Source organism: Microtus ochrogaster, unplaced genomic scaffold (assembly GCF_000317375.1).
Source record: "Microtus ochrogaster isolate Prairie Vole_2 unplaced genomic scaffold, MicOch1.0 UNK26, whole genome shotgun sequence".
NCBI lineage: Eukaryota > Metazoa > Chordata > Mammalia > Rodentia > Cricetidae > Microtus > Microtus ochrogaster.
Genome location: NW_004949124.1, coordinates 1712685 through 1727012, shown reverse-complemented (window position 1 = coordinate 1727012; position 14328 = coordinate 1712685). Strand labels below are relative to the sequence as shown.

The 14328-nt window shown below is 45.4% G+C and overlaps 1 protein-coding gene across 1 annotated transcript in view; it reads right to left on the bottom strand.

The window, feature by feature from the left end:
- The window catches only part of Xdh (xanthine dehydrogenase), a 63713-nt gene that overhangs the window by 7087 nt on the left and 42298 nt on the right, over positions 1 to 14328 (bottom strand). Inside the window, exons 20-32 of the mRNA XM_005367945.3 lie at positions 14202 to 14298; positions 12852 to 12976; positions 11953 to 12086; positions 11447 to 11534; positions 11241 to 11327; positions 7641 to 7832; positions 7329 to 7474; positions 6497 to 6578; positions 5912 to 6007; positions 5213 to 5341; positions 4533 to 4607; positions 3163 to 3215; positions 84 to 198 (exon numbers count right to left, since the gene is read on the bottom strand). Of these exons, the coding sequence (XP_005368002.1) occupies positions 84 to 198; positions 3163 to 3215; positions 4533 to 4607; positions 5213 to 5341; positions 5912 to 6007; positions 6497 to 6578; positions 7329 to 7474; positions 7641 to 7832; positions 11241 to 11327; positions 11447 to 11534; positions 11953 to 12086; positions 12852 to 12976; positions 14202 to 14298 (1419 nt within the window). The remainder of the gene's footprint in view (positions 1 to 83; positions 199 to 3162; positions 3216 to 4532; positions 4608 to 5212; positions 5342 to 5911; positions 6008 to 6496; positions 6579 to 7328; positions 7475 to 7640; positions 7833 to 11240; positions 11328 to 11446; positions 11535 to 11952; positions 12087 to 12851; positions 12977 to 14201; positions 14299 to 14328) is intronic.

The following is a 14328-nucleotide window of genomic DNA, read 5'->3' as shown; positions in this document are numbered from 1 at the left end:
GTCTTACCTTATGGTCCCCAGGCTAAAGGTTTGCACATGTCTTACCTTATGGTCCCCAGGCTAAAGGTTTGCACATGTCTTACCTTATGGTCCCCTGTTAAGCAGTCGATTTCGACTTCGGAGCAAGCCACCCCATAACTGAAATAGTGGAAGGGATTCCCGGAGTTTGTCTCAAAGCTATAGCCAAGGTTAGGTGTCCTATATGAGAAAAGAGGAAAAGGCTTGTGTTAGGCAAACCCACCCCCTTCCATCCATACTTCCCACCCCATAAATCTGTAAATCCTAAAGGCCTTTTGTTTCCATTCAGCCATCCTCCCCCAAAGCCCATGCCTTTCAAGTACTTTGAACTTTTAATGAAACCCAGATATTCTAGAGCATTTGGCTTGTGTGTCATTTTTCCAAAAACCACAGTATAAGCATTCTGTACAACCTGGCAGCATTTAGCAGAAGCGTGTTGGTTTCTATGTGGTAGCGACAACAGTGACAGACATGCCTGGACTCGTGAAGGATGTGAAAATCACTTCCTCCAAGAGTGAGCGAGTGAGCCAGAATTCAAGGCCCTCAGCACTGCGACTCGGCCTGGGATGGTTCTGAACCGTTCTCACAAGTGCACCTGCTCACCTTTCTCCAGGTGAAAGGTCACAAGATCAGGGCCTCAGAGCAGTCTGGGAGTAGCTTAAGCAGCCACTCCCCATCTCCTGGCCCCTTTGGAACTTCAATGAGTGATTTGAAAAAATGTTATTGAGAGAAACAGATTTTGCATTATGTGTGTGTTTCCTTTGCAGAACCTGATTGCCCTGTACCATTGCCATAGCATATGTGAGAACCACATGCATACATGTTTGCCACCCCAGAGCCTAAAGTATGCTGTTTCTACAGTATTACATATTGCACATATACTTATTATATAATGTGAATTTATTTATTTGATTATATGTTGTGAAATAATCTTTTTGTACACTGTGAAGATTTGTCACTTGGATTGGTTTAATAAAAACCTGAATGGCCAAAAGCTAGGCAGGGTTTTCGGGAGAGAGAGAACTCTGGGAAGAAGAACAAAGATGCAGGGAGTCGCCAGCCAGATGGAGAGGAAGCAGAATGGGCATATAGAACAAAGGTAATAAATCCATGAGACAACACATAGATGGATAAAAATGGGTTAATTTAAGTTGTAAGAACTTGTTATCAGCAGAATTTTCATATTAATAAGAAGTCTCTAAGTGGTTATTTGGGAGCTAGTAGGAGGGACCAAAAAATCTGCCTACAATTATATAATGTAAGCACATAATACTTACACACACATATATATGTATATATAATAATGTACATATAGTAATGTACATATAATAATATATGTGAACTGACATGACTAGAACTCACCCTCAAACCAAACCAACACAGGGCTGAGGGACAAGACTCCTCCCCAAAAAACTTCACTGTCTTTGAGCTCTGAAGTCACCTTGCTTATCTAGGTAGCCATTTAGAAACCCTACCTGTGGTTACAGAACCAAATGGTTCTGTACCGCCTGTTCCAGGATTGGCAGTCATATTTTAGTTTCAAAAAGTTGTTTATAGCCATCTTGCAGCCCTACCTTTGTTTCAAAAGGTTGTTATAGGGCTGGAGAAATGGCTCAGTGGTTAAGAGCACTGGCTGCTCTTCCAGAGGTGCTGAGTTCAATTGCCAGCAACCACATGGTGGCTCACAACCATCTGTAATGAGATCTGGGGTGCAGGCATACATGGAGGCAGAATGTTGTATACATAATAAATAAATAAATCTTAAAAAAAAAACCCTACCTGTGCTAAAGAGTCAGGGGAAGTAGGAGGAATTAGTTTGCATTTGTTTGGGATCGCTGGGGTGGATGGCCTTTGTTATCAGCAGCCTGAGTGCATTAAAGTCACCCAGGAAACAGAGAGGCTCAAGTGAGGCAGGAAGTCCCTTCCTGAATGTGGAGGCACTAGCCCATGGACTGGGGTCCATGACTGAATAGAAGGTGAATAGAAAAGGTGAGCAGAGAAGCAGTCTTGACTCAGGCTGCAAGGGCTTGCTTTGCAGCGTCAGACTGTGAGACCCTTCCTTCCCCAGCTTGCCTTTTCTACAACAAAGAGAAAAGTAACCGATGCCTAGGTTATGAGCAAAGCATTTTATTCTCATATGAATATACAGTGCTCGTAATAACCACATATTCATCCAAGACATTTTTAAACCAACATGAGATGTTTTCAGTTAAATTTCCCAGAAACATTATGATGGACATTTGTGACATTTAATTTTAATTGTCAACTTGATATAATCTGGAATTGCCTGGGTAGTCTCAGTGAGCTGTTTTGACTGGTCTGGCCTGTGAATACATCTATGAAAGGTTTTCTTGGTTGAGTTCTTTGGAGGGGAAAACCCATCCTGAATGAGAACATCATCATGGCACGGGCTGGGCCCTGGACTGTGTCTGAGAGGAGGATATGAGCTGGGTGCAAGCATGCATTTCTTCTCTGCATTTAACTGTGGATGCCCCTGTAGCTCAAGCTCCTGCTATCACAATAACAGACTATAACCTAGAACTATAGGATGAACCATTTCTTCCAGTTGTTTCTTTTGTCAGGGAATTTTATCATAGCAACAGAACTGTCACTATAATCGTACTTTTTTAATAACTACAAAAACAGATGGGAGGGGTCTCCAGCTAATCACACTGTGACATACTTTTAAGGCCGTAGAATGTGTGTGCTCTCTTCTACGTCCCTTCTTCTGTGCTCACTGCACTAATAAAAGTTCCACCATACTCTGTATGTTGTAAGAGACCACTACACCGTCCTGTTCTCCCGGGGGTGAGTCACTATGAAGAAACCCAATGACTTCACAAGGAAACACACAGGTTGCCCAAACATCTCTCATGGGGTGACTGAGCATCATATCCTGCAGAATCCAGGACAGGACCGTCCTTCACTTAGGAAATAGCACACTCAAAGGCCAGGACTAGAACTGGGCTCTTCTAATGCAGTGGCTCATACATAGTTGGTAATTGAATGTAACAAAGCCTTTTTAGACACGAGTCCCACTGACATAATGAGAGATTTAGGGACACTGTGCTTCTCTGGCTGTGGGCTAACCAACCTTCAGAGCTGTCGGCACAAAGGAATGGACAGGAAAAGGATCATACTTACTTATAAAATCCAGTAGCAGACAAACTCACTGCACTCGTGTAGGCAGCCATGACCTAGAGGAAGACAATGGCCATCAGGAAGGGACAATGATGGTTTCCAAAGACCCAGCCCACTACTAAGCTCTCATTATTCCCATATTTCAGATGACAGAACTAAGGCTTAGAGAAAGCAGCTTTTGACCTAGGATCTCACTAGACACATAATGCGTGTACTGGTGACTGGGGGTGACTTGCTGGTGTCATCTGCTCATGAAGGATACTGCACTACAGGGCTGGTGGCAGAGGACAAAGCGCAGAACAACAGGTTGAGAGGAAGAAAATTATCATCAAGGCTGCTGTGAAAATGTTACAGTTGCCTGACAAACATATGCACAAGTGACCAGAATTAAACTAGAGTAGAACTTATAGTACTTCATGCCTGCAATACTTAATGAAATGGGTGTGGAAGGGAAGTTAGATCACACGAGACATGGAAAGAGAGTAGATGGGACATGAGAGCTTGTTTTCTCTAAATCTGTTGAAATGGGGCTGTACTATTACATGGTTCATGGACAACCCCATTTTGTTACTTTTGCCTTCTTGTCCCCTCCCGTGTGTGTGTGTGTGTGTGTGTGTGTGTGTGTGTGTGTGTGTGTGTGTGTGTGTTGTGCTGCAAGAGCTGAACATAGGGCCTTGCCTACTCCAGGTAAATGTTCTACCACTGAGCTAGATCCCCAGTCCTTGGCTTTTTGAGAAAGTATCTTTCTACATAGCTCAGGCTGGCCACTAATTCACAATCCCCCTGCCTCCACCAAGGATTACAGGTATGCAACACTTCTGAGAATTCTTAGCATGCAGACATCTAGTCTAGAATTCAGACAGCTAGGCCCATTCTTATTGAAGGTTTCTGTTTGATCACTCCTGGTGTCTAATGGGACATCTTCCAGGTCTCCCACAGAAGACATAACAGTGGCCCCTAGACGCAAAAGTTGGGTTAGGGGAGAGGCTGCCAAAGAGACCCTCAGAGACATGGAGTTTTGAGAAGACACACCTCTTTTGGGCCTGCTGGACATATGTGTGGATCCATGCCTGAATGAGCAAAGACATCATGAGGAGGTGCTTAAGGCAGACACTCCACCCTTCTAAGCTTGGAGGGATGACCCCTAATCCAAAAAAAACCATCAAGATCTTGGGTCAAAAATTTTCCTCAAGTCACTCCCCTCAAGGGGCCCATGAAGCATGAGCTTGTCCCTGCCCTGTGACTCAGGCATAGCTTTTTCTACTTGTGTGTGACTGGGTCGTCATCTACATGTGTTAGGTAGGGACAGAGGCCCTCCTGTTGTTGATATACTTCTCCTTTGCAAAAAGTAGCTTGAACAAGCTCAGACTTACCCAGTCTTCCCAGGAGCCTTCGGGTTTCTTTTTCTTGAAAGGTTCCAGCCTTTTCAGTATGACCTGGCAAGCTTCCTGGAGGAACCCCAACACACACCAGGCATGTCAGTGTTCTGCCCTCTGTAGCCCAGGTGACACCTTAAGCCACTTATAGTACCCAATGCCCTGCAGTGCTACCTCCAAGCCACCCTCTGACCCTGATAGTGGGCCAGCATTGGCCTTTGTCTAGAGAGTCCTCCTGACACGACTATGCCTAAGCTACAGAGAGGGAACGGCTGAGGGAATCCCAGGGAGGTTCCTTCTCCCATTATGCCCCTTGATTGAGTCTATCTCCCACGTGACAAAGAGGCAAGTAGCTGGAACTCAGCTAACCCCTATCAATTTCAGCCCATTATCTTGTGATAATCCTGGATTCTAACCCTGGGTAGTGTGATTCCCCAGAAGCCCCTGCTTGTCTTCCAATCCCCCTCTAACTCTGTAGCCAATTCTTCTGGCTTTGGTAGAAACAGTGATGCTGGATTTTCTCTATTGTCGGGGTATATGGAGGGATGGCATCCTCATGGGTAGCAGAGCGAAGTCCTGACCACAGCCAAAGAGCCTACACGCATCTATGTTCTCTTGAGACCCCAAACCCAGAGCCCATCCTCAGCCATGCAGACTCCCCTAGGCGCGTCACTTACATAAACAGCCTGGCCGTTGATGTCAGCGCTGGCAGAGGCAGCCGTGGGAGAAGTGTTGGGGACAGTGTTGGTGCTCGTCTCGCTGATGTAAATCTTAGAGGTAGGGATTTTCAGAGCTCTGCTGGCCACCTGAAGCAAAGGAGACCCGCAACTCTCTGAGAAGGAGGTTATCATAGAGCTAGGCTGCCTTCCTCTCAGGGCAAAGTTCAGTTTTACTGCCTGAGGCAAGAAAGAGCCTTGTACGCTCTACTCTACTTGTTCTGGAATGTTGTCTCACCCGACTGAGTTTGAAGAAGTACTTTTTAGTGGGGTCTGGTTGGCTTAGACATCCAGAAACCCATTGTGAGCAAATACTGGATTTTTTTTTTAACCCGGATAAATTTCAAGAGGCAAGCAGATATTCTGACATCAATCCAGCACCATTAGCCAAACTTCCCTGAGAGGTCTTGCAGAGTGAGGGAAATGAGCTGTTCTCATACATAGGGTGAGCTCAGAGCCCAGCATGGCAGTGATGGACACTTGCTCAGAGATTGCATAGTCAAACCTTTAGCACAGATAAGGAAAGAGACCAAGATGGGGAAGACTTGCCCAAGGCCATGTATAAATGTGCTCTGGGGCCTGTCGCTCCTCCTGGAACATAACTTTCCCCAGCATCTTCCAGACTCCAGACATCCCAGACACAGTCCCCAGGCTTCTCACCTGAACCATCTTGGTGTGAAGACCTTGGCCCATCTCAGTACCCCCATGTGTCAGCAGCACCGAACCGTCAGTATACACATGGATCAGGGCACCTCCCTAAGGAAGGAGAAAGGCCAGACACAACATTCGGTAAATTCTGCTACAATTCAAGCTTTGAAACTGAAGGTACAGAGCCCAGGAAGGAGAGAACCATCAGTCATATTTTAGATAAAAACCCAGGCAAAACCACACAGCATAGACCTGGTTATTTAATTAAGTAGCCCTTCAGGAGTGTGGAAAATGCTTTCCTCCCCGCCCCCCATATTATCCTGAGAAGAAAGTAGGTCATTTCTCTCTGTACCAATGCTATAGCTGAAGAAACAGAATGAAGAAACCGAGTATCTGTATATAGTCTTGCAGTCATGAAGGCCAGAACGAGAAGTCGCCCCCATCCCTGTCTCACTGCTTCTTCACACACCACACCAACGGGGTGTGCAAATTTCACTTTATTTCAGCAGCAGAAGAGCCCTGGTCAGGTCTGCTACTAGTGATGAGGGATTCCTCTTGCCACACCAGAGGACGTGGCCAAGTCACACAAGTAATTACCTGGTTCAGAAAGGGAACTGTGAAGCTTATTCCAAACTTGGTTGGGATTATACACAGTCCTCTCTTTTTCCAACAATTCTCCCTGGAGAGAAAAGAACATTCCAAATCTCATTCTGTGGACAGAGATCTGCCTGCCTCTGCCTCCCATGTGCTGGGATTATTTCAGTTAACGTTTTTTGTATTAAATCAGAACAGGACATCCTTGTAGCTATAAACATAGTCACTGTCATAATGAGAGGTAGAAATCTAGGTTCTGGTCTTCCAGTGCAGGTGGTACAAACTTCAAAGTACTATAGACTATCCTCCCTAAGTGACTTTGCATTCAGACAGTGCACCCTAATGACCTTCGACTGTCCTTGTCCCAAGGAGGACGATAATGATGCTTTCTCAATATATTTGTTCAAACAAGTAATTCCGTGAAGAAGATAGAGCCAATATAATTATCCCTGCTTTCGAGATGAGTTAACTGAGGCCCACTTCAGAGACATAGGATGACTGCCAACATCAAGTGTATTTGCTAATTTCAAAGGTATCTGTGTTGGTCCCCAACCAATTCTTTCAATAATGTGGTATTCTCAGAAAGTGCACAAATCGATACAGATGAACCTCGATTGATGGACTCTGATGCTGAGTGAAGGCTGATGGTCCCTTGTTGCTGGGCTAAAGATCTTCATCTGATATCAAGGAGATAGTTATCAATGAGTTAATTGGTTCAGTAGCCTCAGATATTGTCCAATAAACCATCAGCTTGTTATTTGGGTATCGGGAGAACGGCTGGACCATAGCCAAGTGAGAGCACATCAGAACAGTAGACGCCCCACCCTGCACTTACTTGTTGAACTTCTCCACTTCCTTCTTGCGAGCATAATACTGGGAGCTCGCTATGCATTCATCCCAGCACCTGGGCAAGGTGAACCCCTCCAGCTTCTGGTTGAAGTGAGTCAGGTCTCCTTCTTTGTACATGTTCTTTCTCCGTACCTTCCCAAGAAGAGAGACACTTAGGTCTTACAGCTTCTGGGTGCCTCCTGTTTATACTCCCTGCTCCAGGAGATGTCCTAGATAAGAGTCTCACACACCACCACCACCACCACCACCACCACAACCCTGCTGCCAAGAATAAGCTTAGGCTGTTAGGCCAGCTCACCTCCTCTGCGGGTAGTCCACAGGTCACGGCAACCTCACTCATCCAGTGTTCTGCGATTAGCATCCCCTGAGGACCCCCGAAGCCTCGGAAGGCTGTGTTGGAGGGCAGATTGGTCTTACATATCCTCCCAGTGCCCCGAATGTTGGGTATCTTATAGGTGTTGTCCATGTGGAATAGAGCTCGATCCATTATCTGAGGCAGAAGAAACCAAAGAGCATAGTGCATGGAAATCCACTGACTTCTTTCACATGTCAGCACAGGAAATGACCTCATGACTGTGTTCCCTAGGCCAGCTGTGAACATCTCTATTTAAGACCGTGTTATTCTCTCCTCTAGGTAACTTATCCGCATATACAGGTCTCCAACTGGTCTCTGTCATGGGAATCCTTCCCAGGACCTCCAGTTGGAACTGTTTGCTCCTTTTAAAAGTAAAAAGGTGATATTTTTTGGTCCACTGTAGGTTTGTTTTCTTTTAAAGATTTGAGTGTGTGTGAGCGTGTGTGTGCCCATGTGAAGGCATGCGTGCTTGCGTGCATGTGCCTGTAGAGGCCAGAAGAGGCTGCCAAAGTCCCTAAAACTAGAGTTACAGGTGGTTAGAAGCCATCTGACACAGGTCTAGGAATTGAACATTGGTCCTTGGGAAGAACAAGTGCTCTTAACCCCTGAACTATCTCTCTAGTCCTATAAATTTGCTTTATATCCATTAAAATTGCACTATAAAGGGTCAATCCCTATGTAAGTCATGTTCTGTGAGCCAGAAGTCTCTTCCAAGTTCCTTCCTCCACACCCCTGAAGCAGCAAGGCACCTATAGTTTATAAAGCTGCTGCTTCTACGGGTTGGTTGGTTGGTCGGTCGGTCAGTCGGTTTAGTGTTTGTACATGTCTGTGTGTATACACATTCGTGCATGTGTGTATCTGCTTGTGGAGGCCAGGGGTCAATGCTGGACATCTTTCTCAACCATGCTTCTTCTTCTATTCTGAGACGGGGTTTCCCACTGAACCAGGAGCTTGTGGTTTGTCTAGAATGGGTGATCAGGAAGTTCCAGGGACCCACCAGTCTCTGCCCACTCCCTGTCTCCAAACACTAGGATTGCAGGCAGGTGCTGTTGTATCTGGCTTTTATGTAGGTGCTGGGGTCAAACTCAAACCCTCATGTCTGTCCACCATGTCCCCAGCCCCTTTTCTCACATATTTAGGCCAACTTCTTCATATTCATATAATATTTCGGGGTCCAGTTTCAGACTGACTCTTTCTTTCTTTTTTAGTGTCACCTTCACACCCTCCCTGATTCCCCTTGCCTCTATATTTTTCTGTTCCTGGAACTCCAGTGTTTCTCTTTCAGCTCCACTCACTTTTCTTTGGGTGCATTTGTTAGCATTGTCTCAAGAGTGGGGGTACGTCTAAGGCTCAGAGTCAGAGGAACAGGATGTTTGCTATGGAACTGCATCTCCTAGATACTTCGAAGATGCTACATCCCTGAAGTCTCTCCAGCACGGCTGCCTAAACAAGACCTAAACAACAATAACACTTACAGATGCGCTAATGTGGAAAATGGAAATCCCATGGACCCTCAACCCTAGACCAAGCACTACAGGCAGCCAAGGTGTGCTGAGAGCAGAAGAAACAGTCTTCCCCAGGGAAGTGCCCCAGTTGACTATGTAACATAATACAGACTAAGATGTATTGATGTATTTAGGAAGGTGTGTGTGTGAAACAATAATCTTTTAAAAAGAGGCCATGAATTTGAGAGAGAGCAAGGAAGGGGTTAAGGGGAAGAAAAGGAAATGATGTAACTATATTTTAATTTTTAAGAAAAGAATGACTATACGCATTTACTGTGCTCTCACTCTTAACTGGCTCTAAATAAGAGTCTTCATTGTAAATTTACTCATTTCCCACTGTATATCAATATACAGTATATATTCTAAGTCCCCGATACTGAGGAACAACAAAACACCTTCTCAACTCTGGAAAGAACTGCTTTTACTTTCCTAAACAACTCTAAAACTCAGTATCCAGTTTTCTAAATTTCACCGTGAGCCCATTTTCCTCTATTACACTCGCTAAAGATGCTCTTTTTAAATCTTAAAACCTATGTCCATTAGTTTGGGGCTATATTTTTAAATTGTTTCTTGATAGCCTCTTCCACTGTCTGTTCCCCTTCTTTGTTTTCTGAAACGTCCATGATTTGCACCTCCCGGACTGGTTCTCTGAGTTTTCTCTGTTCTTACCCCACAGTGTTCTCTCTTCAGGGGACAGCTGTCAAGCTTCCTTCAACCTCTCTTACAGTTTTAATAAACAAGAGCTCATTTTCACTCTTGGACCAGCCCAGTGCTGCACCGTGTTGCTCCCTCTCCATGGCGCAATGCCCAGTCTTCCTGAGGTGACAAATGCCGCCGTTCATTGCTTTTGCTGGTTTGTTTCATTTTGGTTCGAGTTTCGTTCCCCAAGTGTAGTTTCATTTTTCCATAAATAAATTGCTTTTTGTGTACCTATTCTCAAGTCCGTTTTGCTTCATTTTACAATCCTATCAACTCCTTCCTTTCCTTCCTTCCTTCCTTCCTTCCTTCCTTCCTTCCTTCCTTCCTTCCTTCCTTCCTTCCATCTTCTCTTTTTGTTTCTCCCACTACGGTTTCTTTGGGGCAGAAACAATGCCACAGTCTCTTTATGCTACCACCTAGAGCTCAGTACTCAAAGCACATTTATGGGACTGAATCACAAGGTTTTATGATCTTTGGGAGTAACTGCTGCTTGCTTGTCGTCTGATTTACCCTAAAACACCAAAACTTGTCAGCCACGGCAAGAACATTAGACATCCTTTCTCTTATGAACACTTGTAATAGTAGGTAGGGAGTGGAACATTTTCTAATTGAACTAATTAACTCCTAGCATAGGGGGAGACCCCAAAGGGCATAACAGGAAACCTGCTTTTTCTGGATTGTTATTTAAAAAAATAGGAATCTATACAAGTATAGATAGGTATATATAGTCTGGTCATAAAATTAGGATAATAACTTTTAGAAAGTACTACCAGCAAGGTACATTTGTTAATTCTCACAGATAATTTTATTCCACACACTGCCCCTACTTACTTTCTTTTTTTCTTTTTCTTTTTTAAGCTACAATGATTTTTTTTTTTACTTGGGGGGGGTGTGTCACCGCTTGCATGAATAGGTCAAATGACAACTTGTGAGAGGCAGCTCTCTCCACCGTGTGGGCTCCAGATCTCCAGGCTTGGTGCCACACACCTTTGCCCACTGAGCACCACCTGGCAGGCCCTACTGTTTATTTTATTTTAATAGCCAAGTATTCCACTGTGGCAGTAGTAAGGCATGGCCATTTCTGCTGGTCTTGTCCTTGCTTAATACAGAAATACCCAAGGACCATGTTCGACATTACTCAAAGCCCTATCCCAGGAGACAGAAAGCCAACACTGATATACAATATGAAGACTTCCCCCTCTCAACGGGCATTGCTAAGATGCTACATAGACATCTAGGTAGAAAAAGGTGAGATATATGCATGTTCCAAGTAAACAACAAAGCCAGGGCATGTCCTTGATCTCCCAGTCACCCCTTGGGACATACTGATCCTACTTACACCCCGAGAGAGATCCTCAGTGTTCCCACCATTGCTGAAGTGAGCCACCTCCAGAGCCACTATTTTCCCAGTCTTCATGAAGCCAACCTGATGAAGAGAAAAGCATCCTCAATAGAACCCACATCTCTCTGTCTCTGATCCATGTCTGTCTGTCCCTGGTCCATCCCACCTGCTTACACTACCCACGGGAACAGAAGACCAAGAACCTTGTATTTAGCCAGGAAGGGATGTCTGCCACCAGTTATCAGCATGTCCTCATCACGGTCCAGCATACAGCGCACAGGGCGGCCTGTCCTGGGGCAGGGAGAGACCAAGGAGGTTAGAAACCTGTGAGCCTCCAGAAGCCCATGAGTCTCATGGATGCTAAACAGGAAGAAGGAATTAATTTTCATCTGTGCATTGAGCTTTGCAATGAAGATACTATGCTAAATAATACAAGGAGTGCCAGGCTGAGTCCTTTCCTCACTCCTAGGGAGATTACAGCCAACTATGGAAAATAAGACATGGATACACAGGTTCATGTGCAAAGAAACTAGCTAGGTTGCCCTTGCCCTTATGTCCAGGGGTTCAAAACACAGAAAGCTGAGATTTCAAAGCATTGACAATTACTTTCGACAGGGGGAGAATTTAAAATGCCTTCCTGACCCATCTGGCCTTATTCTACTTCCCAGAGAATCTAATTGTGGTACAAGAAGAAAGCCTAAAAACTCACTTGTATGCAGCCAAGGCCACTGCCGTGGACAGCACAGTGCTCCGGGTCTCCTTCCCTCCAAAGCCTCCTCCCATTCTCTTCACTCGGACTACAATCCGGTTATCTGGAACACCCAACATCTTCGCAACAAAGCTCTACGCAGAGGGGGAAAAAGTACATAGCCTTGCATTGGTGTGTCCTCTGACCCTTTTCCAGGCCTGACCTTAACCTACCCAACATGCCTGGGCCTAAGCACGGCTATACATTCTAGTATTCCTGGCATAAAATCCTCCTCACTTCCCAGTGCTGTCTGGTGCCAGGGTCCAGCACTCACTGGTCACTGCAGACCGAATCAGGCAACTCAACCCACATACTTGCATTTAACCACACGAACAAGATAGCAGCATACTTTCAGAGCAAATCATCATCTCATCTGGCAAGGGCTTTTAGACCAGAGAAGTAGGAGTAGATACCAAAAATGTTGGCAACTTCTAGCATACTACAGGTCATCATCAAGAAAAATCCCAGCTGTGGCTGCTAAGTTAGCGGTCCCCATAACTATCACTTAACCCCACACTTGATTTTAAAAGATGAGAAATGTGGGCAGGATATGCCCTGGCCAAGGCCATGTAGCAACAAAATGATAAAAAAAAAATGAAGAGTTAATAGGCTCTACTAAAAGTATTAAAATGTACCTAATTGGTGCAGTAACACTTGCAAGCTCCATCTTAGCCATGAGAAAACGGAAGCAGAAAAAGTTAAGTGATGAGTTCAATGCCACCTTGTTGGTGGCAGGGTCTGTTCCCATGACTAATACTCATGCCCCTTTTAGCACCGGTATCTACTTCCTCCCATTCCCACCCTGTCCACCTAGTCTGCTAGGAGAAGTCTTGTCACCGCCATGACTGCTCTGAGCTGACCTGGGTCTTCATGGTGTTCTGCGTGCCCACAAAGAGCTCCATCTCGCCTGACTCGCCTTTGGGGACAGCAATGGTGCAGTTGGTTTCCAGGTAGAAGTGCTCCTGGCCCCCGATATACAATTCTCCTGGAAAAGCAATGAGAGACCCCTGATGAGCCCTGTGCTGTAGAGGGGTATGCCTGTTGTGACGGCTAATCTCAGTTGTCAGCTTGACACATCAGTTGAAGAACTCTCTCCATCAAGTTGTCTTGAGCACACATCTGTGGGGCATTTCCTTCGCTGGTAATTGATAGAGCAGTCTGTCCCCGACTGTGGACAGTGCCGTTCCTGAGAAGGCGGGCCTGGGTTGGTTAAAGAAGGCCGCTGAGCAAGTCAAAGAAAGCATGCCAGTTAGCAGCATCCCCACTTGGCTGCTTCCGTTCCTGCCTCTAGGCTCTCGTTGGCTTCCCTCGATAAGGGACCTGTAATCCGAATAAACCCTTTCCTTCCAAGGTGTTTCTAATCAGTGTTTTTATCACAGCAGCTGAGAAGCAAAGCAGAACATTTGCCCAAGGAAATATTCCACTGAGGAACCACCTGCTGGCAGGTGATCTTTGGGTTTCCCAACCGGATGTGGATGCCAAAGTATCTTAAAGCCCTAGCACTCTGGGAGTTACATCTGTTCCTCTAATCCTCCTCCCATCAAAGAAGCCAGAAGAGCATTAACTACATCGGGCTCAGTCTTCTCGCCGGAGCCACAGGGCATCTGGGATTTCTAGACCAATCGTTGTAAAATTTTTAGAAAAGGCGAGAAAAAATTGGCAGCTATGACTGAAAACAAGACTATCTTTCAGAGCAGAAGCAATCACTCTGTTGGAGACCTAGTGAGCCTGCTGGTGATGTAGCAATGCCCAAGGGTCAAAGTAGAAAGGTATTCTAAGGGAGCTAATGGGTAACCTTGCCTTGGGCTGGGATCTGGGATCTAATTGACAGAGCCAGAGTTCAGGAAACAGGAGGAAGGGCAGAAGCTCACTGAAGATGGGTAAAGAGAATTTTCAGGCCTCTGGGGGGGAGTCTGGAATTTATCACAAAGCTGGACACATCTGTGGCCATTGTCCTCTCTACACAGCTTTCCAAAGACATACTGTAGGATCACCTAGGTACATCCAGCAGTAAGATGGGAGAGGGGAGATAAAAATGAGGGAGGCTCCATCCCTGCTAACTGCCTACAATTTCATTCCAGACATCAGAGGGCATCTTATGTGAGAAAATGCTGTCCATCACTTCCCTTCTCCAGGGCTCCGTGTGTTTCTCTTGGATTTAACTGACAAGCCAAGGTCCCCATCCCTTCTGCCACATGGTGCCACCATACCTGAGACCACGTTGTCAGCTTCAGAAAAGCCTTTCTTGAGATCACCTTTCTCAATTTTTATCTCAGGGCCATAGAAGGAGTTGTTCTTTATAGCATCCTGAGGGTCAGAAATGAAACTTTAGTAACA